Raw genomic sequence first — 25,697 nt, forward strand, 5'->3', positions numbered from 1 at the left:
CCAAACTTTGAAGGACATATTGTCCAGCAGATCCACTGTCACACATTTTATAGAGGGCAAACCAATTTACCTCGCCTGTGATGCATCACCCTATGGGGTGGGCACAGTGATCAGCCACATGGATGACCAGGGGGTTCAGAGGCCAATCGCATATTATTCCAGAACACTAACCAAAGCAGAAAGGAATTATGCGCAAATAGACAGGGAAGCACTAGCCATCGTGGCTGGTATTAAAAAGTTTCACGACTATCTTTATGGTAGGAGCTTCACAATATTCACAGACCATAAACCCCTTTTAGGCTTATTCACCACAGACAGACAGACACCCCAGATCATGTCACCTAGAATGTTCAGATGGTCCATTTTCTTAGCAGCATATACATTCACCATTAAGCACAGACCAGGGAAGGAGATGGGTCACGCAGATGCTCTTAGCAGACTGCCACTACTTGAAACAGGGCCAGACCCAGCTCCAGCGGGCCTTATCTTATCACTGCAAGAACTACCAGAATGCCCATTGACAGCTCGGGACATTGCCAAAGCCGCTAGCAAGGACCTCATTCTCAGCAGGATAGTGGCATGGGTCCAAGGGGGGTGGCCTAGTGAGAACCCTGACACCAAATTCACACCATATTACAGGAGGAAGGACGAAATGTCGTCACATCAGGGGTGCCTACTGTGGGGTAACAGGGTAGTTATACCAGAGGTACAAAGGAACACAGTCATAATGGAACTGCATGAGGGACACCCAGGGGTGGTGCGCATGAAGGCACTAACGAGAAGTCACTTATGGTGGCCGGGACTGGACAAGGCAATTGAGGACAGAGTAGCTGGGTGTTACCAGTGCCAGAAGTCTAGGCCAGAACAGACACACAACCCAATACACAGGTGGGAGGTGGCTCGCAACCCGTGGTCCCGCATACACATAGATTTTGCGGGGCCATTCCAAGGCCAAATCTTTTTGGTAGTAGTAGACAGTTACTCCCGGTGGTTGGAGGTCGTGCCTGTAAAGACCATGACATCCGCCAAAACAATACAGGTCTTGCGGGGACTCTTTGCCACCCATGGGTTACCTGACGTACTAGTCTCTGACAATGGGCCGCAATTCACATCTGCTGAATTTCAGGATTTCCTCAAGGCCAACTGGATTAGGCATGTGACGTCGGCTCCCTTCCACCCCTCCTCCAACGGATTGGCCGAAAGAAACGTCAGGACTACCAAGGAGGCATTGAAAAGGATCATCCAAGGTGATTGGCACCAGAGACTGGCCCCCAGTTCTTGTTGGCCCAACACACAACACCTTGCACTGCAACGGGGAAAAGTCCAGCTGAACTGAGGTGGGGCAGAAGGCTGACTACCAAATTAGACAGGCTCCACCTAGACCGACTACCCGTTGAAGCAGAACAAGACAGTGCAACCAGGTCTCTGAACATTGGGGATTTAGTGTGGGCCAGGAACTATGGACCGGGAGAAAAGTGGACACAGGGGGTAGTCATAGACAAAACGGGGCCACTATCATACATCATTGAGGGGGAAGGGGAACGGCAGATCAGGAGGCACATTGATCAGCTGAGGAAAAGGTCGCCGGAGTTCACTCAGGGGGCAACCAGCAGGAACCCCACAACACAAGACAACAACAATAGTCTAGACTGGTGGGTAGTTACACCATCGGGTAGGGAAACAGTAACACACCATGGGCGAGCAGAACCACCAACTCAGGGGAACACTGCTGCACAGCCAGCAGCCCTTATAATAACACAACAACCAGTAGACCCGACACCTGCTGCGACACCCCAACTGGCAGCAAGGCCCAACGGGGAAACCAACAACAGAGCGGACATTCCAGTGGGGAGATATCCTGTTAGGGCTCACAAGCCACCCACCTACTTAAAAGATTATGTTAGATAATATAACTCTATCTGGGGGGGAAGGGGTGTTGTATAGGTAAAATAGCAGGGGAGTGGTTTCCCACCGGCAGGAAATCCACGAGCCAGGGTTGGGTATTGTTTCCTGTGGCGGGAGATTCCCGGCCGGGGGTTGGCTAGCGTCCAGAGGCTGCCGGACATATATTGAGCCACCTGGACGGGGATCCCCAGTTGACTCCACGTGTATCAATAAAGCATTGCTGCAATACCTCGCTGTCTGCGTGTCGTCGATCCGAACACAACACACATCCTAGCTACTGCTGAGAGAATACCAGGATTTCCCACTGGATTCCCCATCTGTTGTACAAGATGAGTAGGATCTACCTTTATAGAAGAAAAGAAAAATAGGACCTATGGAACTGGATTCTAGTTATAGAAAAAGGGAAGATATGTGAAAATCTCGAAGATCAGCAGTTCTGAGTCAAAGGCAAAAGGCTACCTTGGAAGGCACAAGGCAAAACTCCCATCTGCACTTTTTAAGTGTTTTTTTTTCCACAGAATTGCACAGCTATAACCCCTGTTGCCTTGAGGGGCTATGATTTTGTTTATGTATTGGTCTCTGATTATAGACTTAATTGATCCTGCTACTGAAACATACCGATTTATGCTCTGTACAGAGCTCAGATCTGTCTAAAATCAACTCTAATTTTGCTAAACCAGTCAAATAACACCTTTTAGCAAAGTGATCTTCCAACTTACTTATATCAGCACAGAGTTCCACATGACATCCTGGTCATGGTTTCATGTTGTGGCCCATCAGTTGGGTCTTCATTGGTGCAGGTATAGAAAGTTCTTTTTTTTTTGTAGATGAAAGAGAAGATGCAGACCTGGCCATGAGAAATCCCTTCATATTCTGCATGTAAAAATATTCATTCTTAATTAAAAGAAGTAAGGATATGATATAAATAAATCCGATATTTTAACCACTTAGTTTGATCAGCAAGCATTGATTGATCGTGGATGGATTACATTTTCCTTCAACTCTTCACAGTAGTGCACATAATCCTCCCCCCCACCCCAATTTATACAAGAAAAGTTAAACTAAGAAACAGTGGCATAGTTATCCAGTGCAGATTTGAGACTGAGTCTCCCCATTCCTATCCAATATTCTAATCTTCCATATGTAACATTTAGAAGCACACTCAGAACAGACAATGTGCTTAGCTCCAGGGATGGAATAAATATATTATACTTCCTAAGTTCTATTACTTGTTCCAGGACAGGTAATTACTAGAAAGAGAAGAATTCACAGGTATTTCATTCTTTGGGATCCATCAGTGCAGAAACCATGGAAGATCAAATTCTAGATGTAGCAAATCATGGAATTTAGAAGTTGCAGGAATCACTAAGTATACAGGTAGTATACAGGTAGTTCTCGACTTAAAACAGTTTGTTTAGTGACCATTCAAAGTTACAACAGCACCAAAAAAAGTAACTTATGACCATTTTTCAGAATTGTGACCTTTGTAGTAGCCCCATGATCATGTGATCAAAATTCAGATGCTTGGCAATTGGTTTATATTATGACTGTTGCTGTGTCCCAAGGTCATGTGATCGCCTTTTACAACCTTTTGACAAGCAAAATCAATGGGGAAAACAGATTTACTTAACAACCCTGTTACTAACTTATCCACTTAATAACTGTGGCAAGAAAGGTCGTAAAATGGGGCAAATCTCACTTAACAAATGTTTCACTTAAAAACAGGAATTTTGAGCTCAATTGTAGTCATAAATCAAGGACTACCTATATTTAAAGAAACATATTTTTTTTTTCATTTTTTCATTATTATTATTTTTAGGCAGCCAGGCACAATTGTCAGTTTTTATGGAAAGGGGAAGGGGAATGAAGAATCCCTGCCTGGCTACCAACCATCCTAAAAGTAAAAGGATTAAGAGGCAAAATTATCTGTCACTTGTGTCTCTCTTTCTTAGTCCTAAGAGAAAATTCTCTGCAAGTGATTACTGGGGAAAAATTAGCTGTCCTTTTAAAGTGTCTTTTCCAGAAACTAAGAAGATAAAACCCTTCCCAAGGAACTAAAAAGATGGGGACTTCTCTATTCCTTGTGAAGAAGGTTTTTTTCCCTATAGTTGTCAAAGAATGGGGGGGGAGGACAGAGTGTGAATAATCCATTCCCTTCCTGGGACTAATGGTTTATGAAGAAAAAGCAAGGTTGGAAATGGGCTTCTGGGAAACAGCTGTTTGAACCCTATCCGACACATAATCATTTGCCTTACTGAGAACATTTGTAATAGCAAGATAGAGCAACAATCATTAAGGATGACAGAGGAACACAATGCCTCTTTTCATTCCAAAGTTATTGGTGGGAGAGATACCATTGAGCAAGATGTAGATATGAGCTATAGAAGTGGGCAAAGAATACATATGCAGTTCATGGCTACCAACCTGAAACTTGTTCGTTGTGATCCTAAAAGCCCAAAATATTCTTCACTCATGTTCTTAAACATGAACAATAGCGAGGACTCCAAATCCATTTTCAGCTGACCTTAAGGAGATATACATCTACTTAGTACCATCTAACTCTTACAAGAAAGATGTTCAAGACAATGATGCTATAAGTGCTGACAAATGTGAAATGAGGAGGGATTTTAAAAAAAACTGGTCCTGAGCCGTATTGCTTAGTTGGCATAATTTGCAAGGAGTTCAGATGGAATTCACAAGGAGATTCTTACTACTAACAGATCAACTACCTTCATGGACACATACTTTCCATTTACTGTCCCTGTTATAACTAGTGGTTGTGCACACCACTATAAGCTATCAGAAATTAAGACATGAGAGGAAAGAAATCATAGCTAAATTTAATTTACACAAACATTATTCACTATAGCTCTCTGCCCTTGCTTCCCCACATCCATAGATTAATATGTATATTAGCTTTGGTTTTACATTTCTCACCTTCCTCTTTCTGAGGATCTTAGACAACTCTAACTGCCCTAATGGATATGTGATACAATTGGCCTCAAAATTAAGTTTTTTGTCTATTTCACAACTCTATGTAAAGAGTCCCCTTCATGGATTACTTCCTTGTCCTGGCGAAGGGGCTTGCGTAATTCAATGAAGCTATGAGCTATGCCGTACAGGACCACCCAAGATGGAAAGGTCATAACAGAGAGTTCTGACAAAACGTGATCCACTGGAGAAAGAAATGGCAACCCATTCCAGTATCTTTGCCATGAAAACCCTATGGACAGTACCAAAAGGCAAAACGCTGGAAGATGAGCCCCTCAGGTCGGAAGGCGTCCAATATGCTACTGGGGAAGAGCAGATGAAATTGACCGGTTCTATGAAGCCCTACAGCACCTTATAGAACTAAAACTAAAAAATGATGTCCTTATCATCATGGGGGATTGGAATGCTAAAGTAGGAAGCCAAAAGATAACCGGAATAGCAGGCATGTTTGGCCTTGGAGTACAAAATGAACCAGGGCACAGGCTGACAGAATTTTGTCAAGAGAATACGATGGTCATAGCAAACACTCTTTTCCAACAACCCAAGAGACGGCTCTACACATGGACATCACCAGACGGTCAACACAGAAATCAGATTGACTATATGCTTTGCAGCCAAAGATGGAGAAGCTCTATACAGTCAGTAAAAACAAGACCAGGAGCTGACTGTGGCTCAGACCATGAGCTTCTCATTGCAAAGTTTAGGCTTAAACTGAAGAAAGTAGGGGAAAGCACTAGGCCACTCAGGTATGAATTAAATCATATCCCTATTGAATATACAATAGATTTAAGGAATTAGATCTGATAGACAGAGTGCCTGAAGAACTATGGACAGAGGTTCGCAACATTGTACAACAGGTAGCAACCAAAACCGTTCCAAAGAAAAAGAAATGCAAGAAAGCAAAATGGCTGTCTGAGGAAACTTTGCAAATAGCTGAGGAAAGGAGGGAAGTGAAAGGCAAGGGAGAATAAGAAAGATATGCCCAATTGAATGCAGAATTCCAGAGAATAGCTAGAAGAGATAAGAGTACCTTCTTAAATGAACAGTGCAAAGAAATAGAAGAAAACAATAGAATAGGGAGGACCAGAGATCTTTTCAAGAAAATTGGAGAGATGAAGGGAACATTTAATGCAAAAATGGGCATGATAAAGGACCAAAATGGCAGGGACCTAACAGAGGCAGAAGAGATTAAGAAGACGTGGCAGAATTACACAGAAGAACTATACAAGAACGAGCTTAACGTCCCTGATAATCACAATGATGTGGTCACTCACCTCGAGACAGACATCCTAGAATGTGAAGTGAAATGGGCCTTAGAAAAGCTGAGCAACAACAAAGCTAGTGGAGGTGACAGTATTCCAGCTGAGCTATTCAAAATCTTAAAAGACGATGCAGTAAAAGTGCTACACTCAATTTGCCAGCAAATTTGGAAAACTCAACAGTGGCCACAGGATTGGAAAAGATCAGTTTACATTCCAATTCCAAAGAAAAGCATTGCCAAAGAATGCTCAAACTATCGCACCATTGCACTCATTTCACATGCTAGTAAAGTTATACTTAAAATCCTACAAGCTAGACTTCAGCAGTATGTGGATCAAGAACTACCAGAAGTACAGGCAAGATTTTGAAGAGGCAGAGGAACTAGAAATCAAATTGCAAACATACGCTGGATTATGGAGAAAGCTAGAGAGTTTCAGAAAAACATCTACTTTTCCTTCATTGACTATGCTAAAGCCTTTGATTGTGTGGATCATAACAAACTGTGGCAAGTTCTTAAAGAGATGGGCATACCAGACCATCTTATTTATCTCTTGAGAAACCTATATGTGTGCCAAGAAGCAACAGTGAGAGCTGGACACAGAACCACTGATTGGTTTAAAATTGGGAAAGGTGTCCGGCAAGGCTGTATTCTGTCGCCCTGCCTATTTAACTTATATGCAGAGCACATCATGAGAAAGGCAGGGCTAGATGAATCAAAAGTTGGAATTAAGATTGCCGGGAGAAATATCAACAACCTAAGATATGCAGATGATACCACTCTAATGGTAGAAAGTGAAGAAGAACTAAAGAGCCTCTTGTTGCGGGCGAAGAAGGAGAGTGCAAAAGTTGGGTTGAAACTAAACATTAAGAAAACCAAGATCATGGCTTCCGGCCCTCTCAATTCCTGGCAAATAGATGGGGAAGAAATGGAGGTAGTGACAGATTTTATTTTACTGGGCTCCAAGATGAACGCAGATGGGGACTGTAGCTAAGAAATTAAAAGACACTTGCTCCTCAGGAGGAAAGCCATGGCAAATCTAGACAGCACACTAAAAAGCAGAGACATCACCCTGTCAACAAAAGTGTGTAAAGTCAATGCTATGGTCTTCCCAGTTGCAATGTATGGCAGTGAAAGTTGGACCATAAAAAAGGCTGAGCGCCAAAGAATTGAGGCCTTTGAACTATGGTGCTGGAGAAGACTCCTGCGAGTCCCTTGGACTGCAAGGCGATCAAACTAGTCAGTCCTAGAGGAGATCAACCCTGACTGCTCTTTAGAAGGCCAGATCCTGAAGCTAAAACTCAAATACTCTGGCCACCTAATGAGAAGGAAGGACTCACTGGAGAAGAGCCTAATGCTGGGAAAGATTGAGGGCAAGAGAAGAAGGGGACGACAGAGAATGAGGTGGCTGGATGGAGTCACTGAAGCAGTAGGCTTCAGTGGTAGAGGACAGGAAGGCCTGGAGGAATGTCTATAGGGTTGCGATGGGTCGGACACGACTTCGCAGCTAACAACAATTTAAAGAGTCATGCAAGAAGGTTCTTAGACTGACTCTAACACCTGTTAGCAGACACCTATCTGTTGGTGAAAAGGGGACAGATCCCTAAAACAAAAGAGAAGGTTATTAGAGTTACAGTTATATTTGTGCTGTGTGGATGAGACGTGCTGATGAATCCAGGACAGAGTTGTAAGGAGGATTCCATGAGGACAGAGGAATCTGCAACAGCAAACAGGACCAGATAGAGGGATTCTGCAGAATCACTGGCTGACATTAAAAAAAGATCTATTTGGAAGGATTAACAAAATGTCATCAAGAAAAAGCATGATCAAAGTGCTGGAGTAAAAATAGTAAATAAGTGTGAATAGGGAAGAACAGCGCAAGTGAGAAAGTTAAACTACCGGTATTTTAAAATGCATAATTGTATCTAGTAGTAAAAAGGCCACTGTAAAATAGAAGAAAGCACAAATTGTTTATTTGAAAATACTGTAACTATTACTGTATAACAGGATAGGCTGCTGTCCTTTTCACTGTCCCCACTTTTTCATTCAGACTATACATTTATCTCTCATATTTTTGTTTGGAATTTGATTTTACTTTGTTCTCTATTACAACAAAATCACCCAGATATACTTCTTTCATACTGGTTGCTAATTTTGAAAATGGCTGGTTTAAACGAGTCAAAAATTATGTAGCTCTATTGGGCTCAAAAAAGTAGGTGACCCTCAAGTAGGAGTTCCCCCCCAAAAAAATCTTTCTGCCCAAAATTTCTATAATAAATTGGAATAGTATCAACATAACAGAATAATACAATAAAAGAGGTGGAAGGAACTTTGAGGTCTTATTTTCAAGCAGAAGATCGTATACCATTTCAAACAAACAGTTATCCAATCTCTTCTTAAAAGTCTCCAGAGATGGATTACCCACAACTTCTGAAGGAAGCCATTCCACTGATTTATTGTTCTACCTATCAGGAAATTTCTCCTTATTTCTAGGTTGATTCCTCTCCTTGATTAGTTTACATCTATTACTTGTTATGCCTTCAGGTGCTTTGGAGAATAGGTTGACCCCTCTCTTCTTTGTAGAAGCCCCTTAGATGTTGGAACACTACTATTAAGTCACATCTAGTCCTTCTTTTCATTTAATAGTCCTTCTTTTCATGACACATAATTGTCATTTACTCTCTCCTCTGCAAACCTCTCCCTCCTCTGCAGTTTGACAATTGCAACAGTCTTCTGCCTGCAGGAGCTGATGATCTCTCCTGTTCTCCTGCTCCAATCTGGATGAACCAATAGTTGCATATTTCTGCCCCCTTCTCAGTGCAGTCTGAATGCATAAGTAGAAGTATCAGCAGAGAAATAAAAGAGGGCATTACAAGCAACAATAATGGTTTTTGCAGAGACTGAGGACAGTAAGAAAAAAAACCATGAGCAATTCAACTGTCTCTCAGCCTACTGAACTATGCTTCCAAAATCTAGCCTGCTCACTCAAGTTAAGTGCAGTCCAAGAGTCCTGGGGCTACAAAAACCCCAATCCACTCCAGATTAATGTCCGGCCATGCCACTGTCCAGGCTAGACCCTTTCCTCATGTGCCTGGTGATTGAGAAAGAATGGAGAAACAATTGCTCTGCCTGCTCTGCCATTATCAGCTTCCTGCCATTGACAGGAGTTGGGCAAAGAGGGCTACTGCTTCTTTACAGCTTTGTAGCAGAAGGAAAGATGTTCCCATCCTACATCTCATTTGCCACCTGCCATTCTAAGGTAGGGAGGACTTCAAGGAAGCTGAACAGTATTTGAGAGTGTGAACAGAGATGTCAAAAGGGAATGTGTCATCTGGTCTGAAGAGATAAATAGCTATCTATTGTTCTTGAACTATATCTTGACAATAATATATCCAATAACTATTAAGAATTGCTTTGATAAGCCTGTTTCAATAGCCTTAAGCAGCACATTTCCCCCCAAAATAAAACTAATAAAAAGCTATTTCATCTCCACAATGACTCAAGATTCATTAGTTACTCTGGCAAAGAAAATGTAGTTTAAAGTACTTATCTAGCTCTTTGAACTGATCAATATTTGCCTGAAAAAGGAAAACATTACAAAAATGAAAGCAGTTTCTTTTCCTCTGCCAAGGAAAACATGCCCTTCTGAATACTGAAAACCATTTTTTAGAAAAGTAAATATTTACTTTTTGTATTCAATGTTTCTTTTATATGTGATTGTTAGATACCATCAAGTTAGTATTGATTTAGAGCAAACAAATAGACTTTCTCCAGAATTATTCAGACCCAACCCAATTTTTTAGAATACCCAACATTGTACCCGGTAGAAGTAAAGGTCTTCAGAAATTTAATATTGAAAGAGAAAATTAAAATTGAATTTGCTGCAGTGGAAATTTACTGAGTGAAGAAGCAACTATAATAGATGGGGGGAAAGGAAAGAATAGCATAAAGAAAGGATGTAAGAGAAACACATAGGCAAAAATTATCTGGGTCTCAGAGTGGGGAAAGGAATTGAAAACAGGAAAACAAGCTGAATGAGATAAGAGGAAAGGAATACTGAATTGAAAAATAGGAAAGAAACTATTGTTCTAAAAGGGGGATATAAATATCCACAGAGCTCAAAATAGCTATTTAAATGTCAAAAAATTCTTCTTATTATTGTATATGTGAATATGATTTAATAGCAGGAAATGTGTAAGAAGTGGACAGAAAGAGTGTAAGCTCATAGTACCTCAGCCAATGGGGGAAAAGAAGGGATGTGTGGCCGGGACAAGGCTATATACTGTAAAGAAGGGAATATTTTGGGTTGAAACTTTGGAGAACCAAGCTTTGATAGCTTCTCTCCCCGCTTATTGCAATAAACGAAACAAAAGGCCTTCACTGTGTCTTGGATGGTTATTGGTCAGACAAGCTTGCCTCTGGTCATGAAGGAAAGTAGCCAGGAGCACATAACAGTACCCATGAGCTTTATAAGAGCCTTGGTGGAGCAGTGGGCTAATGCCTCCTTAAGTAACACCAGCTGCCTGCAATTAGTGCAGGTTCGCATCCCACCAGGCTCAAGGTTGACTCAGCCTTCCATCCTTCCGAGGTAGGTAAAATGAGGACCCAGATTGTTGGGGGCAATTAAGCTGACTTTGTAATAATGCCGCTTGGGGTGTGTGTGTGAAAGCCCTAATAAGCAGGCATATACATAGAATGAAGGCTACTGCTAAGTTTGTAAGCCGCCCTGAGTCTTCGGAGAAGGGCGGGATATAAATGGAATTAAAATAAAAAATAATAATAATCAAATCTCTCCACCTTGCTGTTGGTCCATTTTCCCAGCATTATGAATTTCTCAAGAAAAGGAGGTCTTTGAATAATATATCACAAATACGATAATCTGATACCGGCAATTTGAGTTTCAATTTAGATTTGTTTTTTGATACATTAGTTTGTTTTCTTGAAAATGCATCGCATTCTCACCTTTCATCAACAAAAACCTTTAAGATCCTTTTCACTTTGCTTCCAACTTCCAAAGAATGTCACAGGGAAAATCATTGCCTGCAGATTCTGACCTGATGCATCAAGATCTCTGAATACACTGCACTAAAGCAGTCTCTTTCTAACTGACTTCCAGCAAATCAGTGAGGAAGCAGGTCCTTCACTGATAATAGAAAATTTGCAGCTGGTTGTTAATAAGTTGGGGATGTGACCGATGCATATCAGGGTGCTTTCTTGAGCTTCTGCAACTCATCACAAGATTAGTTCTGTCATGTCTCAATCACTATGTTGAGTGGGGGCTTCCAAGGGTCTCAGGAATTCACAACACCTATGCCACGGTGAGCTTCTATAAACTTTAGTCACACAGGTGTTTGTTAGATTTGGTCTTCATCTCAGAGCTTTTGGTAGCTGATCTGAAGATGGAAAACATTGTGGTGGGTCTTTTGCTATGATTAGATCACCCTTAATAATTGAGAATAGTCACTACTCCAAAACTCCAAAGCACGAGTTGAACCATCAAAATGGTCATTTTCATATATCCTTTTAATCCTACTGAATTCTAATGAATTCTGGCAGATTTATCCAGCAACTTGACAGGTGGTTCTGTCAAGTGCTCAGTAGATCTCTGGAACATTGAGATAATCAGAGTACTTGATTAGATTACACTTGAGCTTTCCACCTAGTGGAGGAGGAAGCATTGGTTTACCAAAGAACTAGGGGTCAGCAACCTGAAACAGTGAAAGAGCCACTCGGAACCGGTTCCCTCACAAAAGGAAAAACTGGGAGCTGCAAAAAAATGTGTGCACATGCGCATACATGCGCGCATGCGCAGAACAGGGTTTGACTGAAGAGTGGAGCCAAGGCGAGATATGCACCTACCCTGCATATTTGAATTGATTGGTTGAACTTTTTTAGTCCCACTTTTTTTTGGGGGGGACTGCACATGGCAGAGGACTGGGAGCCGCAGGAGACGGCTGAAAGAGCCGCATGCAGCTCCGGAACCACGGGTTGCAGACCTGTGAACTAGAGAGATGAAATGGCAGAGGTAAATGCCTAAAATGTTGACAGAGAAATTCTGAAAGTAAATTTGACCATACACAGTTTGAGCTCACATTTACATCTACGCTGTAGTGTTAAGGGAAGTAAGGAATCTCTGTCTGTCTGCCTGCCTGCCTGCCTGCCTGTCTCAGAATTGTGCTTCCTCAGGAGCTATTGTCTAATACAAGAATGGAAGAATGCGCCAGAAGAAAAGGCCAGGAATAAAACTGCACCCTACTTTTAACAAGGAGATGGTACATTCCATTATCCAATACTCTATGATGGGCACTACCTCTGGCTCAGAATTGTAGGAGGGGGAAGACTAATAGTAGATGCCATGACAGGCAGGGAGAGATATTGTGTGAATCTGGGGGTGGGACACTTATGGGGAAGTCAGAATTGTTTGAAATTTATCCAACTATTGACAGACCAGATCTGTTAGGGGAAGTACATTATGGTAAAAAGAGTGGCAAAATGTTTATTTTCCCCTTTTATTGCATCTGTAGGTAGCCAGTCAGTATTTTTTTTTTTTGCATGATGATCCACCTTCTATTATGGAGGGAGACCTTTGTGGAAAATATCCTAGGCACCTTTTGGAAAAAGTCACTCAAATCCACCCCCAATTGGACTCCAGCTGAATCCATGAGTTGATTGAGGGCCTGCCTTGTCTCACTATCTAAGAGGTATTTGACCCATTCACTACTGAATAAGTAATTGAAATTCTTGGACTACTAACTCAACTATCTGTACTTGGATCCAAGCCTCTGCTTGGACATACCTAATACTTCTATTATTCTCGCAACAACCCTGTGAAGTTAGCTGGGCTGAGAGAGAAAGACTGATTTGAAAATCACCCACCCAGCTTTCAAACCTAAGGTAGGACTTCAACTCACAATCTACTGGTTTCCAGCCTGCTGCCTTAAACATTAGCTATGAGATTATATATTCTACCCTTTTAATTTTAAAGAGACTAAATTGCTGTTACTATAAACTATCTCCACATTTTTCACTTTAGAAGCTTTGATTATAACCTTCTTAAATTGCCTATTCTCTCTTTTGACATAACACAGCAAAATTCTATGTTCATTTTGCTTGTAGTCCATTCAGGATAAATGGGTTTATCCTACGAACACAAGTTAAAGTAAGCTGAGCTAATACAGAAAACATTATTTATTCATACTATTAACAAAGGTAATTGAACACAGAAGAGGAAGATAAGGACAAAACCCATCTTTTCCTCATTAATGCAGAAGAAGTGGTAGAGAAATGCAAAGTTCACTTCTGTCAAACATTTGGTGTTTATACATAAATCTAATCTAACAACTTTATTGATTAGCCCTTGGGCCATATCAAGTACAAAGTTCCAGCAACAAACCGTCACCAAAACTAGATAAAAGCAATCCGAAATGGAATTTGATAAAATACAATTTAAAATGGAATTAAAATACAATTTAAGTTAAAATAGTAATAAAATGCAAATTTAAGATATAGATAAAATATGGAAACATTATATTTCGGAGTCGCCCTTACAATCTACCCCAATCAGTCCCACATATGCAGATCTTAACTGGATCATTTTGTTCAAATACTGTGCTACGTTGGATGTGATTTTCAAGTTCTGGCCGGACATAAGGTAAGTTATTTTGATATGGGGATCCCAATGGGTCATTCGTTTGGTATATAGACCAAGATACCTGTCTCTCACCCTCTTATACAAACAACAGTCAAATAGGATGTGAGCCAGGTCCTCTACCTCTGCCGCTCCGCAAATGCAGAGACGCTCATTGTACAGTATAGCATGAAATCTCCCATATCTGACCATTGTATCAAGCTGTTCGAATCTCGCTCTCGTAAATATCTCCCTAAGATGTTTTGGGAGTTGTAACTTCAAATAACTGTCCACTTGAAAAGTACATTTGTATTTACTCAGCCATTTCAAGTTACCCACCTTACTAAGGATAGCTATATCAGTTTGTGCTTCTATATCCTTAATTCTTTGGGCAACTCTTTTTTTAGATTGTTCTCCTGTTACACAAGAAACAGGAAGGCCACAGCTTCTTACAAAATTTGTTAGTTTGGTGATCCAGGAGATTTGTGATTGCAGTTTTATTTGCTCTAGTAGGCATAATTTGGGGAGTCTATCAGTCTCCATTTCATTAACTTTGCACCAGTAGTTATAAGCTCTAATTTTAGATAATGCCTGAATTGTATGAATTCCCAATTCAGCTCTAACTGCTGCAGCAGATGTTCTTGGATCTACACCCAAAATGCATCTCAGATGCTGGGACTGTGTTCGTTCTAAAGCTGTGGTTGAATAAAGACCCCAAATTTCTGCTCCATACAAGAGCATTGTCGTAACCTTAGCCTTATAAACTTTGAGTAGTGGAGCTAGGGACCCTGGGTAACTATGGTTCTTTAGTTTGAGCAATAAATTCAAACGGGCTTTTGCTCTAAATGTACTTCATTGATGATGGCAGGCCCAAGATCCAGTCTTGGAAAAAGTTACTCCCAAATATACAAAGGTATTAACCTGTTCAATTGGTTCACCGTCTAATTGCCACTTATGTCTCTGGTGGTTTCTTCCAAACACCATTATTTACGATTTGGATTTGCTAATAATTAGGGAGTTATCCTGGCAATAAGAGCTGAATCTTCTTAATAGCCTACGTAATCCTACTTGTGAGTATGATAATAAAATCATATCATCAGCATAAAGCAAGCTGTTACAGTAAGTATTTAGGATCATCGGCATGTGTACCATGGTATCCTTCATTAACCCTGGCAAATCATTGATGTATAAATTAAATAATAATGGGGCCAGGATACACCCTTGCCTTACCCCTTTATTTGTGTGAATCCTGTTAGTCAGGGCCCCATTAACCCCATACCGCACCCTCAAACAGGTACTTGTGTAAAGGGCTTTAATCAAAGCCAGAAGTCTGGGTTCTATTTTAAGAGATGTCAATTTACTCCATAGTACGTCTCTATTTACCATATCAAATGCTGCTGTAAGGTCTATAAAAGCAGCAAACAGGGGTCTCCTCTTATAGGCATATTTGGCAATTAGATGGTTCAAAACAAAGCAGTTATCAATAGTAGATCTGTTCTGTCTAAAACCTGCTTGTTCTTCTGTGAGGATGTTGTTTTCCTCTACCCAGATTTCAATTCTGTTCAAAAGGTACCTAGCATATATTTTTGCTACAATGTCAATCAGGCTGATGGGCCTATAATTACTAGGATCCTTTTTTATTCCCTTTTTTATATATAGGGACAACTATTGCCATCTTCCACCCATCTGGTATATGGCAGGTGTTATTTATGTGTGTAAAAAGACCTGCTAATAGAGGGCCCCACCAGTTGGGAAATTTCTTAAATAATTCTGCTGGTAAAAAAATCCTCGCCTGGGGCTTTATTGCTCTTTAAGCTTTTAATGATGGACTGTATCTCCTTTTCTGAGACTGGTGGCCAAGGGGGGAGAGTTCTAGGATTTACCAAATCACTGTTTAAAAATAATTTCTTTACCGGTTCGGTGGGGGCAAACAAGCACTGATAATAATTCTCCCAGTCCGCAGCAGAGATTGGTATGTCAAATGCAAATCTCCGTTCCTTCAGAATACCTGCTACTGAGTGCCAAAATAATACTGAATTATGACTTCTGGCAGCCAACTCAAGTTCTGACCAGATTGAAATGGCAAAACGTTTTTTCTTTAATGTTATAGTTTTTTTATATTCCCTTCTTGTGTGCAGCATCTTAGCTTGTATATGGGCAGTAGGATTCCTCTGGGCAAGCCTCATGGCTGCCTTCAATTTCTTTTTCTGTCACTGGCAATCAGGATCAAACCAGCGAGGTCTACCCACTTGGGCTCTTTTTGTAGTAGGTTTAGCTGTTAGGTGTTTCTTCAGTATGTTACACAGATTGGAGAATGCATTGAAGGCTGACATCCAGTCAGTAGTAGATGACTGTATTGTTCTAGCCCACTTAGTAGCATTCTCTGTTTTAAGGCATTCTAATATTGCCTTAGTATCAACTTTGGCCCAAATTAACCTTTTATTTTGGGTCACCTCTACCTTTTTGGTGAGCCATCTGTCAGCCATGTTATATGGTCTTAAATCTGAGCGGCCTCGCAATGTCACACTTACAGGCTGATGGTCACTATTGTCGCTAAGGTGTACTGTGACCTCTGAGAAGAGGTCAGCCTTATCTCTAGACACACAAAAGAGATCCAGTACACTACTTGAATTGGCTGAGTGGTATGTATAAGGGTATGTATAATTCTTGTCCTTACCTCCCAAAATTTGGAGATTACACTTAAAAATTAAGGAGACTAGGAGCAGGCCAGCGGCATTACTTTTACAGTCTCTTGAGAGCGACTGAGGATGGTTATCAAAAAACTCCCCTGGGATTCCCTTCTTCTGGGCAAGCTCATACAGAGAGGGACCCAGTCTAGCGTTCAGATCTCCTAATAATACCACTATGGACTGAGGGTACAATATAGATATATCTTCTAAGATAACTTCCAAGCCCATCCAATATTCAGAATTATAGTGCTGGGATGTGCTTGGAGGAATGTACACATTTACCAATATTAACTCAAACTGGTCATATTCAAATTTGACAGCTAGAAAGTACGGATACTTATCTTCGTTATATAATTTCTCTCCCTGCCATTGCAACTCTTCCTTTATAAGAATGCATAGCCCACCAGAGGGTCTCCCTTTGTTCTTTGTTTTTAGGGCTGGGGAGGCCCATCCCTGAAAGCCTGGCAATTGTACTGGTTCATCCACTTCGGTTAGCCAGGTTTCTTGAAAGGCTATTACGTCAAATCTAGAAAGAAAGCTCATTAGTCCACTATCAACCATCCTTTTCCAGCCAGCTATGTTCCAGGTCATCAACTGTATGGGGTTCTCAGAAGCAACGTGGTCTGACTTGGTTGATTGGCTAGATGGTGGAAATGCCAGATGTCAACTTGACAATGGAGCTGGGTCAATATCATCTAAGCTTCCCATATAAACACAGTTGTTGTGAGGTTCGATATTTCTCCTCGTGGGTTGCAGAACTTGTTGTTCTCTATATCTCGGTTGCCAGTGTGCCTCTGCTCTTGCTCCAAGAATGATTTTTTTCCAAAGAGCAGGTACTCTGGCTTAAGTCTATAAATGTAGATTTATGTCCATTTTTGGAGGGGCATGGCTGAGGGTTCATCTTGTGGAGAGATGTTGTGGGAACTTCTAAATCAAATGAGGATGGAAGCTGGATTATGTCCTTAGTGTTTGTCAGCTTAGGGGGCATTATACATAAATCAGACACTGAAGAAATAACATTTACACTTAACTTAATACTTAGCTAGTGTGATTCAAACTACCTGTTGAATGGCTATGAATATATGGTACCAAGTAGATATGCAGTATGAAATGTATTGCCAGCATGCTTTAGCCTTTTTGATAATAGGATCGGGAAATTTAAAAAAAATTCTACTCTTTCCAGTGGCAATATAAGACTTCAAAAGCTGGAAACTGAGTAAGAACAAAAAAGCACTAAAAAGTATGGATTTAAGTGAGGATCAGATATTAAAATTGTCCATCAGAACTTGGTAATGCAGGTTATCTCCTTCCAATTCCCAAGCCAGAGGGAGGCAGAACCCAGAAGAGAGGAAGTTGGAATCTTGATTAATGCAGAATTAAAGCTCTACCCCACCTTTACTTGGAAGTGAACTTGCATTAAACTTTCAATCTTTAATTTGCTCTGAAGATAAATACAATGCCCCAAGCAAATATTGGGAAAGGACACACCTTAACTTGGCCTTGTTCTATTCTGATGTCAACTGAACCATGACCCAGCCAGACAAATTTCTGCAGTCAGAGAGCTTTGGCACAACTGGTCAGCTGGTCAGTCTAGATTGCCTAAGGCTGCTAGTAGACAATTCTCCTGCATGCCAGGAGTGCAATTCTCAATTTACTTTCTATAGGTGGATCTTGAACTATGGTGCTGGAGAAGACTCCTGCGAGTCCCTTGGACTGCAAGGCGATCAAACCGGTCAGTCCTAGAGGAGATAAACCCTGACTGCTCTTTAGAAGGCCAGATCCTGAAGCTAAAACTCAAATACTTTGGCCACCTAATGAGAAGGAAGGACTCACTGGAGAAGAGCCTAATGCTGGGAAAGGTTGAGGGCAATAGAAGAAGGGGACGACAGAGAATGAGGTGGCTGGATGGAGTCACTGAAGCTGTAGGCGTGAGTTTAGATGGACTCCAAAAGATGGTAGAGGACAGGAAGGCCTGGAGGAACATTGTCCATAGGGTCGCGATGGGTCGGACACGACTTCGCAGCTAACAACAACAACAACAAAGGTGGATCTTATTGCACAAACTTCAACTTAACAAGCTGAAGCATCAGAATGAACGCCTATGTGCACACAGTTAACAATCTTTAGAAGAAAAATTCTTTTCTTGCATGTTCCCAGCTCTGGTTCCCTAAACTATGTGTAACTGATATTCTGCAGTAATATGTGGCTAGATCATTTGCTTTGCATACTAAAAACTCCTGATTGAGCAGAGGCAAATTTTTAACAATTGCAATTTTAATTTCCCTGAGCTTTCCCCTTTTTAAAAAACTCACCGCTGTATCATTTTTGCTGTCAGTTGAGAGAGAAGCCTAATCCTAGCCTTAACCCTCCATTTCCCATTCCAAGGCCTCCATTCAAATCCCATCCTACTCTGTTCCTGCTGTGGTTCTTATTGACCAAGCTACTTATGTTCAATTTCCTTGATAGTCTGCCTTTTTAAAGCAAAAATTTCATAATAAAGGAACTACCCTGTGCAGTTTTTTGCTCTTGGGTAAGCCTTTGGAGAATGTTTGACTAAAATTCACTAGAGTACTCCAAATGTTGCATCAGAATTCCCCATGTTATTACCAGTGACCTCATCCCCAAGACCCTAATCCTAGTTAATTACTTCATATTAAGAACTTACCTTGTATCAGTCAGTATTTCTTTTGTTTTTTATTTAGCACATCATTTAATTCCTAAAATATATCCCCAAACTCAAAAAACAAATTAAGATTAGGAAAAAATTATTTATTTATTGTATATATTTATTGTATATATGTTTTCCTCTCCAGTTCAAAAGAAACCAAAGAAGCAATTATTAAAATGTAAAAGCAAAGATGAAGATGCACACAAAACAATCAGCTCCAATTCTGATGAGGACATAAACGCAATTTTCTTAACAAGGTTACAGAAATGTTTTACTATAGCCTTCTATAATGGTGGTTTTTATTTTGTTTTCCTGATTTTCCTCACTCAATTTTAACTAACAACTCTGGAATATATAGGCAATCCTGCAGCAATCAGGAATTGCACCACTTAATATCTGAGATCAGTCCAGATCAGTTAGATGCTGCCACCTGTTGTACATTTAATGTATAATGATGCAAAGCAAGAAAGCAGCGTTTGAAAGATTCCTTATAAAATCATCAAAGGCAGCAAGCTCTTTCTTTCTTCTATGCAATTTTCTAGCATTTTTTTTTCTTTCTCCTATCTTCCATTGCGTCCATTTTGCATAGCTTGTCAGTTGTTTTCCTGTAGATTTAAACAGCAAAATATAAATATTGGAAATAAAATGTTACTAAAGCATAAATTTATACATAACTACCATCATTTACCCCTTCGTGGATTACTGCCTTGTCGTGGCGAAGGGGCTTGCATAATTCAATGAAGCTATGAGCTATGCCATGCAGGGCCACCCAAGACGGAAAGGTCACAGCAGAGAGTTCTGACAAAATGTGATCCACTGGAGAAGGAAATGGAAACCCACTGCAGTATCTTTGCCATGAAAACCCTATGGACAGTACCAAAAGGCAAAACGCTGGAAGATAAGCCCCTCAGGTCGGAAGGCGTCCAATATGCTACTGGGGAAGAGCAGAGGGCTAGTACTAGTAGCGCCAGAAAGAATGAAGTGACTGGGCCAAAGCCAAAAGGACGCTCAGCTGTGGATGTGCCTGGTGGTGAAAGGAAAGTCCAATGCTGTAAAGATTTTTTCTCCATAGGAACCTGGAATGTAAGATCCATGAATCAAGGCAAGCTGGACGTGGTCAAACAAGAGATGACAAGACTGAACATCGACATCTTAGGAATCAGCGAACTAAAATGGACAGGAATGGGTGAATTTTAATTCAGATGACCATCAGGTATACTACTGCGGGCAAGAATCCCTCAGAAGAAGTGGAGTAGCCTTCACAGTCAATAAAAGAGTAGGAAAAGCAATATTGGGATACAATCCCCAAAATGACAGAATGATCTCAGTTCGAATCCAAGGCAAGCCATTCAATATCACAGTAGTCCAAGTCTATGCCCCAACCACCGGTTCTGAAGAGGATGAAATTGACCGGTTCTATGAAGCCCTACAGCACCTTATAGAACTAACACCAAAATATGATGTCCTTATCATCATGGGGGATTGGAATGCTAAAGTAGGAAGCCAAAAGATAACCGCAATAACAGGCAAGTTTGGCCTTGGTGTACAAAATGAAGCAGGGCAAAGGCTGACAGAAGTTTGTCAAGAGAATACGATGGTCATAGCAAACACTCTTTTCCAACAACCCAACAGAAGGCTCTACACATGGACATCACCAGACGGTCAACACAGAAATCAGATTGACTATGTACTCTGTAGCCAAAGATGGAGAAGCTCTATACAGTCAGTAAAAACAAGACCAGGAGCTGACTGTGGCTCAGACCATGAGCTTCTCGTTGCAAAATTTAGGCTTAAATTGAAGAAAGTAGGGAAAAGCACTAGGCCACTCAGATATGAACTGAATCGTATCCCTGATGAATACACAGTAGAGGTGACAAATAGATTTAAGGAATTAGATCTGATAGACAGATTGCCTGAAGAATTATGGACGGAGGTTCACAACATTGTATAATGTATAATGGCAGAAAGTGAAGAAGAACTAAAGAGCCTCGTGTTACGTGTGAAGAAGGAGAGTGCAAAACCTGGGTTGAAACTTAACATTAAGAAAACCAAGATCATGGCATCCTGCCCTCTCAATTCCTGGCAAATAGATGGGGAAGAAATGGAGGTAGTGACAGATTTTATTTTACTGGGCTCCAAGATCACCGCAGATGGGCACTGTAGCCAAGAAATTAAAAGATGCTTGCTCCTGGGGAGGAAAGCCATGGCAAATCTAGACAGCACACTAAAAAGCAGAGACATCATCCTGTCAACAAAAGTGCGTATATTCAAGGCTATGGTCTTCCCAGTTGCAATGTATGGCAGTGAAAGTTGGACCATAAAAAAGGCTGAGCGCCAAAGAATTGAGGCCTTTGAACTATGGTGCTGGAGAAGACTCCTGCGAGTCCCTTGGAATGCAAGGCGATCAAACTGGTCAGTCCTAGAGGAGATCAACCCTGACTGCTCTTTAGAAGGCCAGATCCTGAAGTTGAAACTCAAATACTTTGGCCAACTAATGAGAAAGAAGGACTCATTGGAGAAAAGCCTAATGCTGGGAAAGACTGAGGGCAAGAGAAGAAGGGGACGGCAGAGAATGAGGTGGCTGGATGGAGTCACTGAAGCAGTAGGCAGTAGGACTCCAGAAGATGGTAGAGGACAGGAAGGCCTGGAGGAACGTTGTCCATGGGGTCGTGATGGGTCGGACACGACTTCACAGCTAACAACAACAACAACCATCATTTATACTCATTTACATGTTCACTGTACTTAAGTACTGCTGAAACTGAACCAATTCATGACACTTTACAATGCAAATGCCATATTTGAATGTTCTTTGCAATCACAGTCACTTTGATCAGGTAATATTGATCTATGACTCAAGAAAATTTAAGAGTCAAGAGTCAAGATAAAATAAAATTCAGAATTCAGTAGCTAATTCAGGGAGTCTTTGACTTATGACTATAATGGAGCCTGCTCATTGCAGTTACAAGTCATGATAGTCATTAAGGGAGGTGTGCATATGAGCACCTAGCTTAATTTCCTCAATCCATGCTCTGCCAGTCATCAGGCAAGTATTTAAGTAGAACATAGGGTGCCTCAGATAGGGAAGGCCCTGGGAGCCCTAACACAGACCTAAAGCCATACTACAGCACTATCCCAGCACAAGTGTGAGCCTGCCATCCCCACACACTGTGTTTGGCTTCCTGCCTTGCAGGGTCCCCACAGACTTTGGGCCTACTTCCAACTGGGTACCGCACTCTCCACCTTACCCATCATAGCTTAACTCACATACGTTTTGCACATATTTCCTTCAGGAAGCAGCTGCTTCACCACACAATCTTCTTACATGGAGATTACATTCCGAAAGTGGGTTTCATTTTGAAAGTTACTCCAAAATGACACTCACTTCTGGGACAGTGCCACATGGCCACTATTCAGTACTCAGGCCAAAGGATGGATCAGCCAGCTGTCCTTCCAGAAGGTGATTTAGTCTATGTAGGAAGGCCACATGACAGAGTGGCTGCTTTCTAAAGGAAATCTACAGAAAAAGTAAGTGGACCAAGCTGTAGTAAGGGGTGGGGAGAAGGGTGTCAGACCCAGCCAGATGGGAAGCAGGCCTAAGAATTGCAAGTACTTAACAGAGTGAGAAACAGGCCCAAGCCTTGGGAAAAGATAAGTGAGTAGGTTGGTGAAGCATTCCTGCACTCAGTTTTAAGGACAGCTTACTGTATTTTTCCGTGTATAAGATGCTATTTTTTCCTGCAAATGCCCTGTTCAAAAATCAGGTGTATCTTATACAAGTGCAACATCTTATACAAGGAAAAATAATGCTAACCTTCAGAGCCCAGGGCATGCCAGTGTGGGTTGCCATGCTGCCTGGTGCAGCTGTCAAGCCCCTATGGGCTTGGCACTAACAGGAGGGGGCAAGATTGTCGGCTGGCCGAACTTCCAGATTTGCTAGCTCAGCTGTTTGGCACTCCGTAAAACAGCTGATCAGCACAGAGAAACTCACATGCCAGAGCGTCTTATACAAGGGTGTGTCTTATAGACGGAAAAATACAGTAATTGCCAAGCACTCAACTTTTGTTCAAGGGCACTGCAGTGGGTGTAATTTTGGGCAGGCATTGTAAGTTTCTTCATTTCTTCATTTTGAATAGTTCATGAACATCATACTGTAAGTAGAGGACTACTTATAGGTATGGATTTAATCAAAGTCAAGAAAACTATTGAAACCACTTCTTTAGTTCTGATACCAAATTCAACTGGTGCCTCAGGCCAATAGGATACTAACTATGGCAAAGAGCAATGCAAGGACATTTCTAAAGCCTTATGTAAAGATAAAATATCCATTTTCAATTAAATCCAGTAAGGTCATTTTATTTTAGAAGTGTTCTTTAAACCCATTCACTTCCTCTGAATATTTAAGATAGATACCCTGTTCAGGAGAATCTGGATAAAGCGCTGGACCCAAGGTGCTTCTGGATTCAGGCAGGTTTCAGTCCCATTCTTCAAGGTAGCTCTGATAGATAAAATAGAGAAAATGGCTGCATGAATGAACCACTTTTATATAACCATCACTCTTTTTAAGAAGGGAATATAGTCAGGCCAGAAGACACTTACATGGCTTGCAGAACATGGCAATGTGGTCCTGGCTGGATTAAATTTACAGAATGAATATTTCTTGGTGAGACAGATGGCTCTGTTCCGTTACACTGACACCTATTATCTGTGGAGACAAAGAAACCAGGAAAAATTTGAATGATAAGACATACATCCAAACTAGCTGCACAATCATTGCCTTACATATTAAGCCTGGAGACCATTTATGTGAAGTACAAGCAGTGTGACAGAGGCCCCTCAAAATGCACCAGAGTGGATCCATCACTATTCAAAGGATGTGAAATCCAACCCTGGTTAGTTTTTGCAATGCATAAAGAGTCATTTCAGGCTCTAAAATGACTTCGTTGCATTTCAATTTCTTGCTCTTCTTTAAACTTCTAAAAAGTTTTTTGCAAAATACAAACAATACTTTTTGTAAAAGTAAAGATTATTAAGTGAATAAGAAAGAAAAGAAAAAAGACAGGAGAAAAAGACAACATAAAGGAGTGGCTTCTGATCTTTTTTACAGCATTACAATGCATTTGTATTTTATCTTCTCTTTCTAAGCGATATTGTGGCTTTCTTAACTCTTCTTAGTATGTTTAATTGCATAATGTTATTGTTATTGTTACTACAAAATGAAGATATTTAATGTTTTTATTATTACTGATTTTTTTAAAAAAATATCTGCTACACTAATATTCTTTTTAAAGACTTTTTCTCCCTCAGCAAGCTCACATAGGATCAGAGGTCTTTGTCGGTGGAGCTTCCTCTCATTTCATTTTTTTCCTCAAGTAAGGAGCCCCTAGGGCAGGGGTAGACCTTGGCTCTTTTATGACTCATGGACTTCAACTTCCAGAATTCCTGAGCCAGCATGGCTCAGGAATTCTGGGAGTTGAAGTCCATGAGTCATAAAAGAGCCAAGGTTGCCTACCCCTGCCCTAGGCCTTTGCTACGCTTGACTCGAGGAAAGACGGGAAAGAGACCACCTCTATTCCACGCGCACCAGAGGCAACTGCAGTGCACAGCGAAAGCGGTTCTCGCGCCTCCGCTTGTTTCCCTGCCACTCGCTCGCAAAGCCACTATAAAAGTGAGGCCCGCTTACCCTCGTTAGGCGAGGCGTTCCCGGTCGAGGAAACCAGGACCATGAGGAAGAAAAGAAGCAGAAAAGACGCGCTGAAACGTTGGCGGTCCATCTTGCGTCGGGGAGGCTGGAGGATACTCCGGAGTGCCCGCTGCAGGCTTTTTATACTTTTGTAAATGGCAAGGCAAGGGACAGTTGACTCAGAATAAGCCCACCCCATTAACGTTGCCTTGGACCAGGACGTGTTTCATTATGGGCAGGGGATTGCGTAAGTTTTCCACGGAAAAAAAATACAGTGCAGGAGGACGACTCACGGCCCCTGCGTTGGCGAGGTAGGCTGAACCTTTCCTGACGGATGTTAGCCTCTGCAAAACTAGTGAGATTGTTTCAGATGTCGTGGGAAAGGGGAAGATCAGATGCGAGTATGCGTACCATTTTCCAACCGTTTCTGGAACTTCTGAAATAAACTCTTCCATGTTTGCCCACATACTTGTAAGCATTGCATTGCTCCCCTTAATAGACCAGTAAAAGAGCAGCTTTCTTCCTTTCATAACAGCATCTTTCCATCTATTTTTCTTCCTTATTTTCTAATCCATACTAAAACCAATTGTGTGCCTATATGTAAATACTCTCTTTTTTCCTTAATTCTTGTTTAATTTCATTAATGAAAAAAATCCAAAGTTATTTTGCAGAAGGATTTTCATGGTTTGGGTGTGTAGTTCTTGCAACTAGGAAAAGGCCACTATTTTTCATAGAGTGGTGCCATTGTCACAGCTAAGAAGAATGTCAACTTTTGAAAAATTCTTTAAAATATTTTCCCCCTAGGGACTTTTGGGTAAAAAGATTATTCAAGTTTATAACCCACTAATTTGATGGAGAATTTGAAACAGAATTCG

General features: G+C 41.1%; 1 protein-coding gene across 1 annotated transcript; it reads right to left on the bottom strand.

Annotated features, from left to right (window-relative positions):
• Nucleotides 1–19,267: 19,267 nt before the first annotated feature.
• On the bottom strand, nucleotides 19,268–25,077 carry LOC308678324 (C-X-C motif chemokine 2-like). Its single transcript, XM_081345438.1, has 4 exons — nucleotides 24,823–25,077; nucleotides 23,739–23,844; nucleotides 23,553–23,637; nucleotides 19,268–19,744 (listed from the first exon to the last, which is right to left on the bottom strand). The coding sequence occupies exons 1-4, from the start codon at nucleotides 25,019–25,021 to the stop codon at nucleotides 19,733–19,735; spliced, it is 402 nt and encodes a 133-aa protein (XP_081201564.1). The 5' UTR covers nucleotides 25,022–25,077; the 3' UTR covers nucleotides 19,268–19,732.
• Between the last annotated feature and the right edge of the window lie 620 nt (nucleotides 25,078–25,697).

The sequence above is a fragment of the Vipera berus genome, assembly GCF_964194415.1.
Source record: "Vipera berus genome assembly, chromosome: Z".
Classification (NCBI taxonomy): Eukaryota; Metazoa; Chordata; class Lepidosauria; order Squamata; family Viperidae; genus Vipera; species Vipera berus.

What these genes read in the sequence shown, in the direction of transcription:
- LOC308678324 (XM_081345438.1), bottom strand. Translation starts at nt 25,021, where the DNA reads ATGGGGTGGGCTTATTCTGAGTCAACTGTCCCTTGCCTTGCCATTTAC. An exon ending in GAACGCCTCGCCTAACGAGG is followed by an intron (nt 23,845 to 24,822) that starts GTAAGCGGGCCT and finishes TTGTCTCCACAG; the next exon opens with ATAATAGGTGTCAGTGTAAC. An exon ending in TGCCATGTTCTGCAAGCCAT is followed by an intron (nt 23,638 to 23,738) that starts GTAAGTGTCTTC and finishes TTTATCTATCAG; the next exon opens with AGCTACCTTGAAGAATGGGA.